The 21,171-nt window shown below is 45.2% G+C and overlaps 4 protein-coding genes across 4 annotated transcripts; 3 read left to right on the top strand and 1 right to left on the bottom strand.

The window, feature by feature from the left end:
* The first annotated feature begins 1,116 nt into the window (after positions 1–1,116).
* Positions 1,117–5,807, top strand: map9 (microtubule-associated protein 9). Its single transcript, XM_079730757.1, has 13 exons — positions 1,117–1,219; positions 1,517–1,607; positions 2,100–2,627; positions 2,916–3,133; positions 3,311–3,419; positions 3,534–3,601; positions 3,739–3,806; positions 4,070–4,232; positions 4,377–4,466; positions 4,576–4,737; positions 4,822–4,967; positions 5,212–5,347; positions 5,534–5,807. The coding sequence occupies exons 1-13, from the start codon at positions 1,148–1,150 to the stop codon at positions 5,651–5,653; spliced, it is 1,971 nt and encodes a 656-aa protein (XP_079586883.1). The 5' UTR covers positions 1,117–1,147; the 3' UTR covers positions 5,654–5,807.
* A 327-nt stretch (positions 5,808–6,134) lies between these two features.
* On the top strand, positions 6,135–11,415 carry ufsp2 (ufm1-specific peptidase 2). Its single transcript, XM_079730458.1, has 12 exons — positions 6,135–6,221; positions 6,563–6,653; positions 7,020–7,197; positions 7,281–7,344; positions 7,585–7,739; positions 8,068–8,260; positions 8,431–8,577; positions 8,987–9,151; positions 9,579–9,703; positions 9,851–9,927; positions 10,374–10,498; positions 10,988–11,415. The coding sequence occupies exons 1-12, from the start codon at positions 6,219–6,221 to the stop codon at positions 11,072–11,074; spliced, it is 1,410 nt and encodes a 469-aa protein (XP_079586584.1). The 5' UTR covers positions 6,135–6,218; the 3' UTR covers positions 11,075–11,415.
* A 559-nt stretch (positions 11,416–11,974) lies between these two features.
* On the top strand, positions 11,975–18,304 carry cfap97 (cilia and flagella associated protein 97). The gene is made up of 5 exons (XM_079729973.1): positions 11,975–12,106; positions 12,249–13,204; positions 13,720–14,009; positions 17,501–17,690; positions 18,138–18,304. Exons 2-5 carry the CDS (start codon positions 12,286–12,288, stop codon positions 18,281–18,283), a joined length of 1,545 nt encoding a protein of 514 aa, XP_079586099.1. The 5' UTR covers positions 11,975–12,106; positions 12,249–12,285; the 3' UTR covers positions 18,284–18,304.
* A 665-nt stretch (positions 18,305–18,969) lies between these two features.
* slc25a4 (solute carrier family 25 member 4) lies at positions 18,970–20,904 on the bottom strand (the record flags this gene model as incomplete). Its single annotated transcript, XM_079759079.1, has 4 exons — positions 20,773–20,904; positions 19,525–20,011; positions 19,245–19,385; positions 18,970–19,127 (listed from the first exon to the last, which is right to left on the bottom strand). Exons 1-4 carry the CDS (start codon positions 20,881–20,883, stop codon positions 18,970–18,972), a joined length of 897 nt encoding a protein of 298 aa, XP_079615205.1. The 5' UTR covers positions 20,884–20,904.
* Positions 20,905–21,171: the final 267 nt, after the last annotated feature.

Raw genomic sequence — 21,171 nt, 5'->3', positions numbered from 1 at the left:
TCTCCCCCCCCCCCCCCACCCCTCCCTTGCCACACACACAAACACACACGAACACTCTTCCTCCTCTTCATCATCTGTGATTTTGTATAGTTTATACTAGAAATAGTAAAACAGGAGAGAATGAGTGAAACGATTTAGCATAGCCCGACATAAGGCGTAATGTTGCAGTATTGCGTAACGCGGGGGTCGAGGTTAGTGATGCTGACATAATGATTGTAGACACAGCCTGCTTCGCTGGGTCCCAGCAGTACTCAGTACCCAGTAGTACAAAAGAATCAAACGTCAATATATAGAGCAGAGGCAATATCAGATCTAACACAATGCCACCTCGAAATGCAGCTATTACACATGTATTAAGACAAACTTAAACTCACACACACTTATGCACACAAAGTCATGCATGCACAAATGCATGCACATTCTATCACTTACGATCATTGGAAATACATACAGCAACCATGTTACCACGACCAATTAACCTAAATGATTATTTTAAGGAATTGTATGTGCTATGATGTGCTTTGAAATGTCATACATAATTTTTCCGAAAATACACTGGATTGTAACATACAAGAACAGACTTGAGAGCCACACATTTACATATTTGTGTATTTGAATAGATAGCTATATATAGATAGATAGCTATTTATATTTATAGTTATACACAGAGAGAGAGAGAGAGAGAGAGAGAGAGAGAGAGAGAGAGAGAGAGAGAGAGAGAGAGAGAGAGAGAGAGAGAGAGAGAGAGGGAGAGGGAGAGAGAGAGAGAGAGAGAGATAAATACATATGTAAATATATTGGTAGGTACATAGGTAGACGTAATCCATGGATGATGGATATAGTCGTAATACTGAGATTAGATTGCGCATGCGTACTGCAACCCGGAATTCCTGCCGTCCCCTCGTTACCATAGGTTACCATAGAAAACAAAATCAGCAGGCTAATGCTAGCTTGCTGGTTGACTTTGTTTGAATGGTTTTGATGTGTAATCGTCACACTGAGTCTTTTGTAAATAATCCGAATATATATTTATAGTTTTTCGGTCAGGAGGATAGCGTCACATCATATTTATTTCAAATCCTATGCGCACAAAATAGCTTCCGTCCTTTAGCTTTCTGGATAAGGCACGTATGTCTGTATTTCCAGAATGACCGACAAGGACTTTATTACTCTGGCTTATTCTAAAAGTCCAAAGGTGTCCAGAAGAACCACCTTCCAGGTAAAGTATCTCAAGCCTACTGTAGCTTGGCATTTTTTGTAGTAAATAAATGTAAACAATGCCATGCCGTGTGCCGTGTACGTGTGTGTGTGTGTGTGTGTGTGTGCGTGTGTGTGTTTCTGTGTGAGGTAGTATATGTGTGTTTCTGTGTGCGTGAGTATGCGTGCGTGTGTGTGTGCGTTTGCGTGTGTGCGTTCGTGTGTGTGTTTGTGTGAGTGTGTTTGCGTGTGTGAGTGTAGGTATTTCATTGCTCAACTCGTGTGTAGGTGCTTCATTGCTCAACTCGTGTGCTTCTAGGATGAACTGCAGGCTGTGGTCTCCGCCAGGGCCAGCCGAACAAATGCTGACCGATATTCATTTTCGGATGACCTAGATGATGAGGAAAACGGTGAGACACTAAGATGGTCGAAGAAAACCCTCATCATAGTACAAATGTGTTGTAAAAGATGCTACAGGCAATTTAATTTATTCATAACCCATCATGGTGTTCTTCTATTTCCAGAAGTTACATAACTATCTATTCTATTAACCGTTAGACCAATGAGGTAGTTCTTCTCCATCATCTAACTTTTACTGCGACTGCATATGAACCCATGCAACAGTAGACATACCCAACTGAATTATTTTAATGGTAGGCTAAATGCACATGTCACATACCAGCCATAGAACATTTATTATGGTCTAAGATCAGTTTTCTTATCATAGTCCATGGATCAGAGTCGAATAGACATACCACGTGCAACATCTCCCCCTAGAGGTAAAGAGGAATACAATTATTACACTGTAGTTCATGTATTACATGTGTAATACATACCTGTAAAGATCAATCACGTTTTGCACTTTAGTACTAACCATCCCGCGTCATACAATTTTCTCGCAGACTTTCTGAAACAGCTCGGGTCGAGGAGAAACCGAGCCAGTGCCTTCAAGACCGGGAGGAGCAAAGCCAAGTTCAACGACTTTGACCTTTCAGACGATGAGTCTAAACACGGTACTGCAAAGAAAAGAGTTTCCTTCCTCAAGACCCAGAGAGGCGGCTCCCCGTCGGAGAGCACATCCCTCGAGGATGCGCCCGAGAAGCACCGCCCTGACACCCTCACCGGGGGTCCGTCCGATCACACGCCGTCTCCTGCCGCCAGCGTCGACAGAGGAGACTCGGCCGACAGAAGCGGCGGGGATCACGTGTCCCTTTGGTCGACTTCGCTGTCACGCCAGACGTCTGATGTTAACAGCCCGGCACCGAAGTCGCCTTTGACCTCACCGTTTGATGATGGCGGGGACGAGGCAGTGAGTCGCACGTCTCCTCCTGGCAACAGCCAAGAGGAACGCCACTGGGTTGGAGACCAGGAGAGACCAAACTCTGGCTCTCCCGAGCTGAGACCCGGCCCAGTGGATCCACCCTCAACCGGTCGGTCTGAAAGAGGGTTCATCAACATTCGATTTTGTTATTTTAGGTTTTAGGTTTTCTATTCATTCACTGTATTAGCAGACGCTTTCATCCAAGCAACAGGGAAATAGCAGGTGGGGATAATTGCATCTCACTCAAGGATCAAACCCAGACCCTTTTGTCCGGGGAGTCAAACAACCTGTTAGCCACTAGACCATCCTGTCCCTCTAAGATCATAGTTGAGTTGGAGACGTGTGTCTGGAATTTTTCTTTTTGCGATCATTTATTAAAGTTTTCTGTGTTGTGTAGATGCTGGTGTAGATGGCGCCGCTGGTAGGCCTGCCCCCAGACCCAGACCCAGAGCCAGGCAGAGACCCAACGGTCCGGGCCCCCGGGTTGCAGAGAGCACTTCTGCAGAACCCCAGTCTTCACAGAGCCTCCACTCCACATCTGACGGGTCCCTCACACACCCAACACCTGTCCCCCCCATGGATGGGGGGGACAGACCCAGAGACCATAGTCCACCTGTGGGTATAGGGTTTTTGTTGGATTTATAGACTAAATATAATGTGTGTGTAGGAAAGGATTCAAAAATGGGTGTTTGTTCAGTGTTTGTATGTACATTTCAATGGAACGTTTCTTCTTCTTCTTCTTCTTCTTCTTCTTCTTCTTCTTCTTCTTCTGTGGTTTCTCTGACATGACAGGGGTCAGAGGGGGATGGCACCACGTCGTCAAGTAGTCAGTCTTTGTCGTTACCCCGAAGTGAGCCGTTAACCTCCCTCACCAGGACCACGATGGACTCTGCCAGTCCAGGTCAATTCATGTGTCTATTACAGTATATTTTACAGATTATCTGTCACATCTATTTATTTGTAATGTATTATCTTTACTCTTCGGTTTCTTTGGATAACCATCTCATCATTTTAGACCGTCTGTATTCGGACGACAGCAAAGAGCCTGAGCGGAAATACTCTACCTCGTTTGAAGAATTTCAAGTAAGGCATCAAGCAAGGCAGAAAATAGAACCTATGAATTCCGCACTCTCAAACCAACCTGGGGCTGTATTTAAAATCCAAACGGAGCATCGCATTTCAAAATAAGTATTGAAAGTAATTTTTTTGTTGTCGTCTAGAAAGATTTGGAAGAACAGCTGGACCCGGCCAGACATCGCCATAGCAATGGAAACATATCTGATCCCAGGTAGGCTGGCTGTTTATCCCTAGTCAAACAAACCCAGTGGCCCAAACGACAATGTTGGTGTTATAGGCCTACATATCTTCAAACCTGTGTTGGATGGGTGTTGGACTGAGTTTGAATTTCAATATTTACAAAATCTAAATTGAATAATCCAAAAATGATTTCACTCTGGAATTAGAATTTACTTTGAATTTATTACGAAAAATACAGAACACCAAATTGATCAGGGATCCAACATGGCTTGCTCTGTATGTGTTTCTGCTCAGGCCACCAAGTTCCCTCATCAGAAGCTCTGGCAGGTCCAAGAGTGCGTGTTCCTCCAGAGTAGAGTCCCGCTACCTGGGAAGCCTGAAGCTGCTGGACCACAGTTCTGCTCCGGGTCAGCCCCAGCTTGAGGCAGGAGACTCTCTCAGAGCTGCGGTTTACCAGGTACCCATATCATGTCTTTATGTTTGGATCGGTCGATTGAGTTATTGAGTTTTTAATTTTTATTATAAGGTACTATATACTTTGGCAGTTGTCAAACTTTATTCCATGTGCAACCATGTTTTCATTTGATTGATCCAATAATAGGAATGGCTCAGAAAGAAACAGGAGACATCGAAAGCAAGAGAACAGCAGAAGAAGAGAGAGGATTCCCTTAAAGAAGAAAAACATAAAACGGTGATCATGTTTTACAGTTTGGTCCCGTTGTTCTGGGGCCAGAGACTGAGACGTCAATGTTTATACACACCGCTAACGACTGATTCACTTCTTTCGTCACATCAAACAGGATGAGAGCGACAAGAAGGAAAATGCACTGGCGTCTTTTGAGGCTTGGAAGGAAAAGAAAAGTGAAACGCTGAAAGCAAAAGCCAGAGAAAAAGAGGCCATGGCAAGAAAACAACAGAAAGCAGCAGCAGATTCAGAAGAGAAGAAGCAGATGGCTATAGAGGTAGGGCAGAGTCATTTCATAAAGGTTAATGAATGTCTAAAATAGGAATGTTTCCTAATGATGTCCCCAATATTCCTATTACAGGTATTTGAGAAATGGAAGAAGGGGCATGACGAGCTGTTGAGAAAGAAGTACAGAATACAAAAAGAAGCTGAAAACAAACTGAAGCAGAAGAAAATGGAAAAGGAGGAAGAGCGTAAGACAAACAGCAAATATGCTATTTCAGATTGGTAAGTTTGTTTAGAAAACTTTATATATATATATATATATATATATATTAATCTTTCTGTCCGGAAAAGTTTTCATTTTTATTCAAACGGCCATATCATTCTCATTGATGCAATTATATTTAAATCTTCTTGAAAATAAAATTATTTATTTTAATTGTATTATATATATAATATTCCATTATTTAATATTTTATGATGTGGTAAATCCTGATAATAACCTGTGTCTGGACTTATTTTGCACCAGGAGCGAGAGGAAGAAGAACGTCATCGGTGAAAAAGTGACCATCGAGCGCAAAAAAAGCAAAACGAAGGCAGAGGAGGAGAGGAGCGAGAAGGAAGAGAAAGATAAAATGGCTTTGGAGATGTATGAGAAGTGGCTGGTGAGTACACCACCCCACACAGAACGTGTTCTGAGCCTAAACCTTTGACCGCGTTCTGCTCTCTCTCTCTCATCACAACTCTCACCTCTGTCTCCCAGAAGTTCTAAGAGTAAATGTATGTCGTTTCATAGTTGCTTTGTGGGAGCGGTCTGTACGTGAGTTGACTGGTTCATGTATGTTCTCCAGACCAGGAAGGAGCGCGACCTGAGGAGGCAGAAGGAGGAGAGGAGGATCCAGGCTATCCTCCAGGACAACCCCCCGCCGCCCTGGAGCCCCCCGAATAAAACCATACCTCATAGGAAATAATACGCTCATCTCCAATCACTGGTGTTAAAACACCATCATGAATACACTTCACACCTTACAGGAGGAAAAACATACTGTGTTCCAAACCTTTTATCCGGAGAATTAGGAGAGCCCTCTTTTAATCAGTGTACCATAGACCGGGTCTGATTTTCTATATATATTTGTGTGTGTGTGTGTGTGTGTGTGTGTGTGTGTGTGTGTGTGTGTGTGTGTGTGTGTGTGTGTGTGTGTGTGTGTGTGTGTGTGTGTGTGTTTTCAGGTTCATTAAGTAATTTGAATGTTGCTTCTGTTATCACATGATGTGAATGTTTCTATAGAAGATGTATACTGTCACAATTAAGCATTCATGTAATAAAATACAACTATTATATGTTTTGTCCTTGTTCGTCGGAAGTGTGTTGTTCATTTTAAAGAGATGCCCACGTGACTAGGCGGGGCCATTTTCACCCAATAACGTTAGCCGCAGGGATGACACGTTGAAGAAGCGTCAGACATGAGCCGCTGTTCAGTAAATCGCAAAGAATAGTTTGAATACTATACTCACTCCCAAGTGTATATTCTGACAATGGTAAGTCTGTCTCAAAGATGAACGCATTTGTGTTTATTTTGTCATGGGGTAATCTTGAAATATTCCACTAAGACGCCATGACAATGATAGCATTTGTCTAGACAGCTCGGAGCTAGTAACGTTACCTTACAGACAGCTGGTTTACACAACAGTCAAGATCATTGTGATAACTAACTATCTAAAGTTACATTATACGATTTTTATACATATATAATGCGAAGTCATATTTGGTTTTTCTCGTCTCTGTGTCAAAAGGTACTGGTGTGATGTATTAAGGATAGAAAAGCCAAAGTAGAATGACAGCTGTATTCTAGTGTGATGATTATGTTGATTTCTTACAGGTTTATACGGACTCTGCTGTACCGGAGAATGGGATAATCTGGCGTGTCAAAGGTCAACTCGAATTGAGATGTTACCCTGAGAGCACAGATGGTAGGTTCATTGCTTTTTTTTTTCTTCATCATCATTTATTTTAGAAGAGATAACTGTTTGTTGTACAACAATAACTACAGTACGTACATGTTTTATTGATCCATGAGCATTCCAAGTTATACTTCCAAATATCCTACAAGTAGTGACAATCTATCATTGTGGACTGTAACAGTTTATTTGAGATGCATTTAGTAGATAAACTACTCCATATCCGGTAATATAATGATAAAAGATCTGTGTTAAATTAAGTCGATTTTTTTTACAAAAAAACATTTAATAAAGAAACCTTGAGTCAGCTTATTTAACTGTGCCCAGCTGTGTCTTGTCTTGGCTAACATGTACCTGTTTTGTTTTGTTCATCATCAGCCATTAAAAAGAGCATCTCTCAAACCTTTGAGACCCTTCGTTCCCAAGTGAAGTCGGAGTCACTGGTCTTCACAGTGTGTGACAGCTCCGTTGTTATATGGCCAAACAAGGACGTATACTCTCCTTCTGGAGAAGTATCATCAAATACACTCTGTGAGGAGCTGCAACGATGGATAAAGTAAGCTTTTCGGTCATGTGTATTTTACACACACACACACATCACATTCCACACATCACAATGTATTTTCCCGTTTTTTTTAGAGGTGATGACCAAGACACTGGCAAGAAGGCCTCTAAAAAGAAAATGAAAAAGATTGTAACAGAGGTGAGTGCAGTGTTTCTTCTGTGTCATCTTGGTAAAGATTTTGGGGCTACAGGGACGTGAAGGCCTATAACTATATAGATGTTTTCATTATTTGTTTGTTTATTCACTGCGTGTGTGTGTGTTTGTGTGAATACGTGTATTTGTGTGTGTGCGTGCATGTACGTAAACGTGTGTATGCTTGCATGTACCTTCATGTGTGTATGCATGTGTGTGCCTGTGTGTGCCTCCTTCCTCCTCTAGAGTGTGATAAACCTCTGCCTGATGAAGCAGGTGTCCAGGCCAGGCCCCCTGCCAGTCCCCACCCTCACCAGGACGCTGCAGAGCGGCCATGTCCTCCACACCACGCTCCCCATGGACTGTGTCATCCGCTCCACCGGCCACCAACCCATCGGAGTGTACGTCTGCGTGTACCATCATTCATATTTAATGCACACATATGGAATACTGACTGTACTGAATGCTCAACTTTTGCTTCCCAATATGTTTCTACAATGGATTGTTGCTGCAGCTGCAACATCAATGCCGTGATCATTTTTACACCTGGTTTAGATTTTACATCTGTAGGTGTATTTTTTTGGGTTAGGGTATTTTCTAAGTTATTTTTTTTATTTTTCTTGCATGCACTTTCTTTACCAACACATGGCACATTCTAAATGTGAAAACCTACTTGGCAATGGATTCAGATTAAGTTTCTGATGCTGTTTGTGATTTGATGTCCTGCAGTGCTTGTAATCGCCTGTTGGAGGCGCTGACGAGTCAGCTGAGTGAGATGGAGAAAGCAGCCCTCCAGAACATGAAGGGAACTACTCTTCTGGTGCCTGAGCCTTACCATTTCCTCCTCCCAGAGCCCACGGGCCTGGTGACCATAGTATACCCAGCAGGAGTGCCTGACAGTCAGCTGGAGAGCCATCGCAAGGTCCCCTTATCAATACATTCCCATTGAATTATTGACGGCCAATATGCCATTCGGTATTATAATAAGTGAACAAATATAATTGTCTTGGCATGTCGTTTTGTTATTTTGGTATATTGGATTCTACTGGCGTGCATATTCTGAACTGGTCACTAAAGAGCTCATGTCAACAGGAGCTGCATGGGCGGTTTGACCTGCCAGAGGACAGACCCTACTTCAGGAAACCCAACGCCTTCCGCTTCCCCGACCAAGTGCACAAAGACGGCTACCTTAGGAACCCTCACCAGGTCCTCACACACCCCAGCCTGGACAATGGCAAGGTGAGACTACACATAAAATGTTCACTATGAAATGTAGGTACACAGAAGAAATGCATTATGTCTGTTTATAATCATATACATGCATAATGTATACATCTAAAGGATTTCTATGCATCATATTTCTAGGTTGTATAATGCTGAATGTACTATAACACAGATGGCCCGCCTAAGTGTGTACAATATGATTATTGTATATTGTAGTATATTCAATTATTATAACTATATTGTGCCTTATTATATTCAAATCAAAGCTAACCATCTGAATTGTATACAATTATTTAATATGTCCAAGATGGATATCATATAGTATAGTACAGGCCTCCTGTATTGTATCGTCCCTGGTCCAGGCGGTCTACGGCCACATCTCCAGGCAGACCTTAGTCTCATAATTGTGTTCCTCCTCCCCCAGCTGTACCTTGTCCAGGGGGTCTACAGCTACCACCACTACATGCAAGACCGCATGGAGGACAACGGCTGGGGCTGTGCCTACCGCTCCCTGCAGACCATCTGCTCCTGGTTCCAGCAGCAGGGCTACGCCGAGCGGCCCGTGCCCTCCCACAGGGAGATCCAACAGGTGCTGCTGAGCTCCTCACATCTATAAAGAGAGATGGGGGATGGGTGGGCAGGTAGGAAGGTGGGTGGATAAATAAATGGATCCAACTTACTAAACTGTAATTTAGCCCTAGATGCTTTGATCCAAGGTGACCAACAAGTGAGGCTGGGAACAATCAAGTCCTTAAAGCTCAAATGGAGTTGTCATAAAAAATTTGGAGAAAGAACAAGTTTATAAAGAAGAACCACCTCAAAGTAGCAAACAGGAATCTGAAAGGATTGTATTTATCGTGCAGTATAGTTTTGTCTCCAGATACGTCTTCTAAATTCCACATAAAACCTGAAGGTTCTAGGACAAAAATATGAATATTTGTTAGCCAAGATGATATGATGTGAAATGATGTTGTATCATATGATGAAGTCATGACTGTGGAGGCCCTCTCTCTAAGGCGTTGGTGGACATGGGAGACAAGCAGGCGTCCTTCGTAGGCTCCAGACAGTGGATCGGCTCCATCGAGGTGGCAGCGGTTCTGGACCAGCTGCTGGGCATCACGTCCAAGATCATGTTTGTGAGGTGTGTGCTAGAGTCTCATTATTCTGAGTGTGTGTGGATGAAAGTGTGTGTGTGTGTGTCTGTGTGTGTGCTTGCGTTTGTATGCGTAATATGTCTAATTTTAAACGATATACAAGCAACACCACAAACAATGTATGTAATCTGTAGTCAGGGCTGTGAGTTGGCGTCGAAAGGCCGAGAGCTGGCCAACCATTTCCTAACTGAAGGGACTCCTGTGATGATCGGTGAGTTGAATATGATATTTACTCATTGCTGTTGATTAGAACTTATTACTTTTGAATATTACTCATTACTATTCATTAGAACTCACTACTATTGATTATTAATCACTACTATTCCCTATATTATTAACATTCATAATGGATAATCAAGTTCTCCTTCTCTGGCATCAGATGCCCCTGACTCGAAAGTCTCTATGGAAAATGTAATGTACTGTTATTATTATGAATATTATTATCATTACTAAATCCCTGTTTTAGCTTTGGTTTCTGTCATATTGGAAACACTTCTTTCATTGTAACAGTTCATATTTGTGTAGGACTCAACTCATTATGGATTCACAAGTTGTATTGTAACACAAAAAAAACAAAACCAACGCTTTCATTCAAGACCTTTACACCATCCCAATATATATAATGACGTTAACTGGACTTTTAAACGTGTCTTCCAGGAGGGGGCGTCCTGGCCCATACCATTCTCGGCGTTGCCTGGAGCGAGACCACGGGCCAGATCCGATACCTCATCCTGGACCCACATTACACAGGCGCAGAGGACCTGCAGGTCATCAGCGATAAGGTACCGGAGACTCTTTATCCATACGGTACTGAAGATCCATTCTTTTAGATTGACTAGGAACTGAAGAGAGATTCTTAAGGTGGACTAGGAACTGAAGCTCCATTCTTTAGATGGACACGGTACTGACGATACATTCTTTAGATAGACAATGAACTGAAGAGGGATTCTTTAGATGGACATGGTAGTGAATATAGATTCTTTAGATGGAGAAGGAAATGAAGATGGATTCTTTAGATGGACATGGTACTGAAGATCCCTGTCAGGTACACACATTAGTCTTAACCGGGTTTAATGATAGAGGCAGGATGGTAAGTGGTTAGGGTGTCCAATGTCCCCGAAGTTAACCTGTTTGCATCCTTGAGCAAAAGGCCTAACCCCTCATTAATGATAATGTATCAAAATAATTCAAATTCAGTCCCATTGGAAAAAAGTTTATACTAAATGTCTTAATAGCAGTGCTAATTATGTTGTCACTGATTTTCTCCACAGGGCTGGTGTGGCTGGAAGGGTCCAGACTTCTGGGATCAAACGGCCTACTACAACCTCTGTCTCCCTCAGAGGCCCCGGATCTTCTGATTGGGCTTTGGCATTTGTAATATGTACATACAGAATGAGAATAATAACAAATACACAGCTTGGCACTATGGCTATGATGTTTGCATCAATAGTGTAGTGTTTATAATGATTTTTTATTTTTTTAATCTGTAAAGATTATTGCGAAGATGGCTCATCTGTTTTTAAAATGCTTTGTTAAATGAGTCTAAAATGTCCATTAACATGATTCAAAAAGAGAAATTGAGATCAATAAAATATAAAATAGTCTGGTCATCTACTATTATTGCTGGCATGCAGGAGGAATATTGCATAAAATATTTAATTTCTTCATAGATGTAGGATAAATTTATGCATATGATGTCTTCGACTATTTGAATTTGTTTTGAATTTAGTTAATACAATTATTGTAAACTATTAACAATATGATTAATTGAATTAACTAATAATCTTATACTATATAATAATTGACATATTAAAACAATTATGTGTTTGCCTATATTTCATTTTATGTCAAAAATGCAAAAAAGAGAAAAAAGAGAAATTGAGATCAATAAAATATAAAATAGTCTAGTCATCTACTATTATTGCTGGCTTGCTAGAGGAATATTACATAAAATATTTAATTTCTTCATAGATGTAGGAAAAATGTATGCATATGATGTCTTCGACTATTTGAATTCGTTTTGAATTTAGTTAATACAATTATTGTAAACTATTAACAATATGATTAATTGAATTAACTAATAATCTTATACTATATAATAATTGACATATTAAAACAATTATGTGTTTGCCTATATTTCATTTTATGTCAAAAATATATATTTTCGACTGCCTGTTGTCAGGAAGTGACGTCGCCTAGTAACCACACAGCTTCTTGTCAAACGTCGCCCATCTGTTACTAGCTAACGACGACCAGATAAACAAGCTCAACACGTCAAGCAAATAAGACCGTTTTCTTTTTGTTTTTCGTCTTGTCAACATAGCGACTAAACTTGAAGTCAATACTTCTGCAACATGAGGCGTTTTCCGTGATGTGGACCAGAGAGCAAGGTGAGCGTTGTATCCCAGACACTGTTGTGCTAACGGCTAGCGTATAACGGGCAGTCAACACACAGCTTTACTTTATGCGTAAACAGCAGATTAGGGCCAGACATCGGTCTAATAGCATGTTGTGTCTACTGATTTACCGTAGGTTTTCCTCGGGTGAAGAGCTGGGCCATTAGCCGGTCATGTTTACCCCCAGGGACCTAGATGGTGAGGTGGATCACTCCTTCTTCGATAGTGACTCCGAGTACCCCAATAAGCATGGGACTAAGTCGGAGAAGGAGACTGTCACCACTGTCCTTTCTGAAAGCAAGAGTTCTCAGCCTCACGATGCCAGACAGGAGGGACGTGTGGACCGTTGTAGGCCCACCCCGGGTGGGATTCAAGTAGTCGACCGCGGACCCCGAGCAGAGTTGGAGAAAATAAGCCGGGCGTCAAGTTCATCTATAGGCTACACGTCAGATAACGCGGTCGGTGATGGAGCCAATACTATGAGACCAGGGAGCAACGCAGAAGCAGCCCCCTACGCACTGTCATCAGACGAGAAGCAGAGCGATGGCGAAGACGGCTACTACCAAAGCCAAGACGAGAGCGAAGATGAAGAAACGCAGACGCGACTCTCCCGCAAATCATCCGGAGTGAAAGGCGCGAACCTAACCTCTCCGAAGAAGCTGGTGAGAAAGCGTACAACTCGCAGCGCATCTCCTTCTTCCACGGACACGGACACAGATACTTATACCTCGAGCGATAGTAGTGATGCGAGCTCCTCTCTGGAGCCCTCCTCTTCCACCATGGACAGGCCCAGGGCATCAATACCCCCCTCCTCCTCCCGGCGCAAGGGGGGCGAGCCTGGTGGTCTGGGCTCGTCAGCGTCAAGAGGTGTCGATCGACCCCCGACTCCCTCGAGGGAGTCTGAAGACACTGCAACGGATGTGACGCCCCTGTCAACCCCTGGCCTGGTTAGCCCGATCCCCGGGTTCGACCTCACTGCTCGGGTCGGGGAAGTGACCTTGGAGGAGGAACAGCGAATCAGGGGCCCCACTAGTGTTGCCAGCAGTGACGCACCACAGGAAGATCAAGGCTTTGGATCCAATTTGGATGAACGTGAGTCAAAACAGTTTTGTAGTTGCTGCTTGTTATCTGCTTGAATGCAGAAGGAATTGAGTACCCATAATGAGGTTGAGGTTTTTAGATTGATTTGCTTTGCACAGATGTTATCAATTGGCACCATCCCAAATGACCAGTCTTGGTCAAGAATACTACAGTCTTATGTTAAAAACCAAGTATGGATCATGTTTTATTTTTTTGGTGCAATGTAAAAGAAAAAAGACATACACATTTTATGAACAGAAATACATTTTTTATATCAAATTAGATCTCGTTACATCAACCGACAGTCGTGTTAGCTTTCTTTCATTGTCAACATTGACAGTCTAATTATTGCCACTGCTTAAAGGTGCAGTGTGTTGGATTTAGTGGTCTCTGGCTTTGAGGTTGCAGACCCCCTGCCCCCAATTCCTATTTAAACACTTTATTGCATTTCTCCAAATGGGTTCCGCTAGATCCCACTGTTGAATACACTGCAGAATGATTCACCGTGGCCGCTCTCCGTCCCTCAGCCTCTCTGGGTGTAGACAGCCAGCTGCTGGTGGAGCTGCTCCTCCAGCAGCAGCAGCGGCCCGGGAGGCCCGGCAGCAGGAAGAACTTCTCCTTCACCAACGACGAGGTGCGCCGCATCGACCGGGAGAACCGGCGCTTGCTGCATGAGCTGTCCCGCCCGTCGCCCCGGCCAACCAGCAGCACCACGTCGGGGAGGACCCACACCAGCGACCCCGTACATCCCGCCCGCATCTACCACACCGCCCTGAACCGCCAGCGGCAGCAGCTGCGCATCGAGAGGGAGAACCTGGTGAGTGAGCCTGAATCAGCGCCATGATGGGGCCTTATTCACCTGTAGACAGAGCCATGAAGGGGCCTTATTCACCTGTAGACAGAGCCATGAAGGGGCCTTATTCACCTGTAGACAGAGCCATGAAGGGGCCTTATTCACCTGTAGACAGAGCCATGATGGGGCCTTATTCACCTGTAGAAGGAGCCATGATGGGGCCTCATTCACCTGTAGAAGGAGCCATGATGGGGCCTTATTCACCTGTAGAAGGAGCCACGATGGGGCCTTATTCACCTGTAGACAGAGCCATGAAGGGGCCTTATTCACCTGTAGACAGAGCCATGAAGGGGCCTTATTCACCTGTAGAAGGAGCCATGAAGGGGCCTTATTCCCCTGTAGAAGGAGCCATGATGGGGCCTTATTCACCTGTAGACAGAGCCATGAAGGGGCCTTATTCACCTGTAGAAGGAGCCATGAAGGGGCCTTATTCACCTGTAGAAGGAGCCATGATGGGGCCTTATTCACCTGTAGAAGGAGTCATGAAGGGGCCTTATTCACCTGTAGAAGAAGACATGATGGGGCCTTATTCACCTGTAGACAGAGCCATGAAGGGGCCTTATTCCTCTGTAGAAGGAGCCATGAAGGGGCCTTATTCACCTGTAGAAGGAGCCATGAAGGGGCCTTATTCACCTGTAGAAGGAGCCATGAAGGGGGCTTATTCACCTGTAGAAGGAGCCATGAAGGGGCCTTATTCACCTGTAGAAGGAGCCATGATGGGGCCTCATTCACCTGTAGAAGGAACCATGATGGGGCATTATTCACCTGTAGAAGGAGCCATGATGGGGCCTTATTCACCTGTAGACAGAGCCATGAAGGGGCCTTATTCACCTGTAGAAGGAGCCATGAAGGGGCCTTATTCACCTGTAGAAGGAGTCATGAAGGGGCCTTATTCACCTGTAGAAGGAGCCATGATGGGGCCTTATTCACCTGTAGAAGGAGTCATGAAGGGGCCTTATTCACCTGTAGAAGAAGACATGATGGGGCCTTATTCACCTTTAGACAGAGCCATGAAGGGGCCTTATTCCTCTGTAGAAGGAGCCATGAAGGGGCCTTATTCACCTGTAGAAGGAGCCATGAAGGGGCCTTATTCACCTGTAGAAGGAGCCATGAAGGGGGCTTATTCACCTGTAGAAGGAGCCATGAAGGGGCCTTATTCACCTGTAGAAGGAGCCATGATGGGGCCTCATTCACCTGTAGAAGGAGCCATGATGGGGCCTTATTCACCTGTAGAATGAGCCATGATGGGGCCTTATTCACCTGTAGAAGGAGCCATGATGGGGCCTTATTCACCTCTAGAAGGAGCCATGATGGGGCCTTATTCACCTGTAGACAGAGCCATGAAGGGGCCTTATTCACCTGTAGACAGAGCCATGAAGGGGCCTTATTCACCTGTAGAAGGAGCCATGATGGGGCCTTATTCACCTGTAGAAGGAGCCATGATGGTGCCTTATTCACCTGTAGAAGGAGCCATGATGGGGGCTTATTCACCTCTAGAAGGAGCCATGATGGGGCCTTATTCACCTGTAGACAGAGCCATGAAGGGGCCTTATTCACCTGTAGACAGAGCCATGAAGGGGCCTTATTCACCTGTAGAAGGAGCCATGATGGGGCCTTATTCACCTGTAGAAGGAGCCATGATGGGGCCTTATTCACCTCTAGAAGGAGCCATGATGGGGCCTTATACACCTGTAGACAGAGCCATGAAGGGGCCTTATTCACCTGTAGACAGAGCCATGAAGGGGCCTTATTCACCTGTAGAAGGAGCCATGATGGGGCCTTATTCACCTGTAGAAGGAGCCATGATGGTGCCTTATTCACCTGTAGAAGGAGCCATGATGGGGGCTTATTCACCTGTAGAAGGAGCCATGATGGGGGCTTATTCACCTGTAGAGGGAGCCATGATGTGGCCTTATTTACTTGTAGAAGGAGACATGATGGGGCCTTATTCACCTGTAGCAGCCATTAGAAGGAGCCATGATGGTACAGTGATCTCAATATAATTGTGTCCCTGTGTCTTAGGAGCCCTGGGAAAATCTATGCTATGATGAGAACATTCATGTTTTGTTGTGTTTGTGTTCCCAATGTACACTCGGGTAGTGTATCGAGAGACCGGTGTTCCCCCCTGGGCAAGCACATGGGCTCTCCCTCCCTGTAGAGGGAGGGAGAGTGAAAGCAGAGCCTGGGTGGGGGCTGGGGGACGGAAATCAGCAGGTGGCCCTCCAGCCCAAAGAGTGACATTAGAACAGAGTTCAACATGGCCCAGGACCCCCCCTCACCCCCAGCTCTACCTCCCCTCAGAGAGGGAGACACTGAACGCCCCCATGTGGAAGGCATGGGGTCCAGAGACACGACCAATCTCAGATCGATTGAGGTGTTCAATTAGGAGACAGCTACACTAAAGAGGTGTGCTTGACGATTTAGTGTGGTTCAGAGGTGAGGAACAGTCGGCACAGTTGGCAGTTTATTTCCTAATTATTAATTTAATTCAGTTAAAATAGGACAACGTCCTGCAACCTTCCAAGTAAATGCATTATGTTTTTTGATGAAGATGACTGCTTTATGGTCTATTTTGTTGGTTAAGTGGGCAGGTTTGGTCTCCAGAACATCCTGTTCTTCTCTCTCTCTCTCTCTCTCTCTCTCTCTCTCTCTCTCTCTGTCTCTCTCTCCCTCTTTGGCTCTCACTCTCCCTATCTGTCTCTGTCTCTGTCTCTCACGCTTGCGCTCTGGCTCTCTCTATCACTCGCTCTGGCTCTCCCTCTCTGGCTCTCTCTTCTCTCTGGCTCTCTCTGTCACTCTCTCCCTCTCTCTGTCTCTCTGTCTCTCTCGCTCGCTCGCTTTGGGTCTCTCTCTCTGTCACTCTCCCTCTCTCTTTCCCGCTCTCTGTCTCTCTTTTCTCTCTTACTGTCTCTCTCTCTGTCGCTCTCTCTATTCTTAGAGTGAGGTAACAGAATACAGCGAGCCTTCGTTAAGTCGAGCCAGGCGGATACGTCGTCTGTACACACATCAGTTGGCTGGTTGGCTGTGGATTTATCTTCTAAGCCGAAAGACTGTGTTGGATCTCTTAATGGAACTATGTTGACCTCAGGCATGACATATTTGGAGTAAAACGTTTCAAAGTAAAAGTCAGCGTGTTCATAAGATATGTAATGGCGAGGCAATAAATGTAAACAGGATATGGTACAAAAATCCTTTTTGGCTTTAGTCTGTATTTACGATTGCACAACTTTGGCATGTTATGTTGGGTTATGTGTGTGTTTGTGGGTGTGTGTGTGTGTTTGTGGGGGTACTGCTTTTCCTTCAGAATCCCTGGCACAAACTAGGCAGCATAGTGACTCTCGATATCAAATATTAGCTTGATCCAAAAGTGGAAAAAGCCTTCTAATTTGCAACAAAACAAAGAATGCCCAAGCGCTTTTATTTTTGTAGTCCGTTGACCCGGTCCTCCCTCACAGGCCTTCCTGAAGCGCCTGGAGGGGGTGAAGGCCACGCCGGGACTCCGGCGCACAGACCAGCTGGCAGACCACCAGAGACAGGCCTCCTACCTGGGACCCTCCCGCTGCCCTCACTCCACCCCGCTCTCCTCCACCCCGCTCCTCGGCCCCTCCTTCCGCACCGCCCGGCCCCCCGGCAGGGTGGTGACAGGTGGGTCCCCACGAACCGCGATGCATCTCTTCAGGTCGTGGACGGGATGTCTTCATAGGCTTGGCTCGGTGGGGAACTTGTGCTCTGACTCCCAACGACTGTATCAAATACTCCCCAGGAGTAGCAGGCCTATATGGCGGATCGTTCCGTACGTGCTATAAAATTATTCTCACACCGAAATAAATTCAGAAGATCAATATATCATATTATAGGCATTCGTTTAGAAAATATGCATAAAAGTAATGTCTTTCTTAAGGTTGAGCAAGAGAGAAAAAAAAGAGTTGAAAATGATACGTGAAATCTCATTGTATTCTTTTCTTTTATCTTCTGCCCCACGAAATCTTAGCTTCTACACGATTCCTAAGCTTGTTGTAATGTGTCCTACTCAGGCATTCATGAACCGTACAATGTGATGCAACCATCTGATTCATGGATGTTTCCCTCCAGCGAAGGGTCTCTTCACCACCAGTGCCGGTCACAGACGTACCAGAACACCAGAGAGAGATCACCACACCAGCACCAACAGCACCACGCCCACCTCCACCCACGCACCCAGGTCCAAGAAAGGCACGCCTCGCCCAGACTGGTGCTAAACCAACTGCCATTGTTTGATTTCTCAGAGTAAAACGTTTTTAGTGCTGATGCGATTCGTCTTCGTTCAATAAAGAAAGCTTCTATTTATCATCTTGTGTATCATCATGTGTCCAGATTGTGATACCTAATACATATAAACAGCTGATTGCACTACTTTAAATAGGCCTTAATGTCATAAAACTAAACCAACTAATAAGGTTGAATAAATACTCTATTCCTATCCCCCCACCCAATATAACCAAAGCTTTCCTAAACAAGCTAACACATGAGTAAAAATCAACTCAAAAGTAGTAATACATTTTTTATTAAAAGATAAAGATGTTGCGAGGGCTGATATGATATGCAACAATGTTAACTTCACAGTGAAAATATGAGGACTAATTGTTTTGTACCAAGATATATGTCAAACTCTCCTCAGTGTGCGACTGCAGCCTGTCTCGATCTCATTGTAAGGCTGAAAGCGTGTTCCCTTCGGCACACCGTTGGACGGATGTGTCCACGTTTCCGAAGATTTTTACCTGAATTCTGATACACCCCTCTCCACTCAGCAGGTAGGAGAACCTGAACGAGGGTGATCGGATGTTCTCAAACCACCACGTGGATTAAGACATTTTCAACTTGGTGTGGGTTGGGGGGGATTCCTTGAGGTGTGGGGGGAGGGAGGTTAAGCAGGGGTCGAATGTCTTTAAGTGTACTTCTTGATCTCGTCGTACAGCACCAACACGAAGGCCCCGCCCATGCCCCTGATCACGTTGGACCACGCCCCCTTGAAGAAGGCCTTGCCGCCCTCGTCCTTGATGATCTTCCTCCAGCAGTCCATTGTTCCCGTGTACATGATGTCAGCTGCGGGGGGGGGGACACAGAGTCGGGTTAGCGACGGACTACGGTACAGGGCGAGGTTCATACCAGGCTGACCGAGGGCTAGTGGGTTCTAGTGACGGGAGAAACGGGGTGACTCACCTCCTTTGCGACCGGACTGCATCATCATGCGACGTCGCACAGTGTCAAAGGGGTATGAGATGATACCGGCGGCCGCGGTGACCGTCTGGGCAATCATCCAGGTGATGAAGATGTGTGTGTTCTTGGGGTCAGGCAACATACCTGTTTGGGGAGAAAGGGGGGAATAAACCAAAACACAAATGACCCACCTCTTACTGTTGCAACAGGTTAACGATAACGGGCAATCAATGAATAGATTAAACAAATGAATTAAAAAACACGGAGGGACGAAACGCCGCACCTTTAGCTGTGTCAAAGCAGCCGAAGTAGGCCGCTCTGTAGATGATGATGCCCTGCACGGACACGTTGAAGCCCAGGTACAGCCCCTTGATGCCGTCTGTCTTGAACACCTTGGTGAGGCAGTTCCCCAGACCCGTGAACTCGCGCTCGGCGCCGCTCTTGCCGATGTCAGCGGCGAGCCGGGTCCTGGCGAAGTCCAGCGGGTACACGAAGCACAGGGACGTGGCGCCGGCCGCGCCGCCCGACGCCAGGTTGCCGGCGAAGTAGCGCCAGAACTGCGTCTTCTGGTCCACGCCGCCCAGGAAGACCTTCTTGTACTTGTCCTTGAAGGCGAAGTTGAGGGCCTGGGTGGGGAAGTAGCGGATGACGTTGGCCAGGTTGCCCCTCCAGAAGGAGACGAAGCCCTGCTCCTTGGGGATGCGCCGCACGCAGTCCATGATGCCCTTGTACTGCATGTCCACCGTGATCTGCTTGCTGGCATGCTGGACCTGCGGACAGAGGACACACAGACAGGCATGATGAGATGAGGGAGCTGGAGGGGAATGAGGTGAAGGGATGGGACGGAGCAGAGGATGGCTGCAAAGAATGGTATTTAAATGGCAATGTACAATGAGAAGTACAATAAAGATTAAACGTAATTAATTTTTTCTCTGAAAAGTTTGAACACATGTGTTCGATGTGTGGCTACTGCTTCCAGAAGTCCAGCCAGCCATTTTGTGAGATAGTTAAAGGCTTATGTTCCACTCCTTCCACTCCTCAAGTCATTTGAGAATGGCACAGTGTAGGCCTATTAGGTGTCTTGCCGTGGGTTAAATTTAGCAATTTGGTTTCACTGAATATTCATTCGGTCACGTTTGGTTTTGGCAGAACGGTAGGTTATTATATATACAAACATATCCCTACAAAAAATTAGCAGACAATAGGGCGGTGTAGTAGCACACTATATAATAGTAGGTTAAAAGTAGTCATGTTTCAAGTCAATCAGCCTTTGGCTTCCAATATGCATGGAATTAACCAGAAAAAAAAGGGCATAACGTCCATAAAAGCTCATATTAAAGAGCTTACGTCTGTATTCTTAATGGCTTTGTCGCGGACATTCTTACACATTGCATTTATATTTGCACATGTGAAGCCTCTGGCTTGTCACGCGCTCTACCCAAACTGGACCATGCACAAAGGCCTACTTTACGCAAGAGCAAGACGCAAGAACATGGTGCCCTTATGGTCTGATTTCTATTAGTCATTTTACCTGGAGCAGGAGCTTCACTCGCTCAATGGGAGCCACAGCCGTCTTGGAGATCGCGGCTGCAACCCCGCCAGCCAGGAAATCCTTCATGAAACTAATCACTGCGTCCGACATGGTGCCTTTCCTTCGTTGTACAGAGATAAGCAACCGTTGAAACCGTTAATGGTGCGTACCTCCCAAGGCCCTCAAGGAAATCTGACGCACCCCCAAATGGAAGAGGCACCCCTCAGGCCGCTTAATATATCGGGGTCATCTATCGCGAGAATGTAACATGATGGATTGGCAGTTCGTCGAACAGATGAACGAGGCTGAATAAATATCCGAGGTCAGAGTTCGAGACCCGCGTCATGTTATGTTAATTTAACATGTGAGTTATCAATGTCCGAGGACGTTTAAAGGGCA

Source organism: Pollachius pollachius (assembly GCF_949987615.1).
Source record: "Pollachius pollachius genome assembly, chromosome: 2".
NCBI classification, from domain to species: Eukaryota; Metazoa; Chordata; class Actinopteri; order Gadiformes; family Gadidae; genus Pollachius; species Pollachius pollachius.
This window is presented reverse-complemented; position numbering and strand designations above follow the sequence as displayed.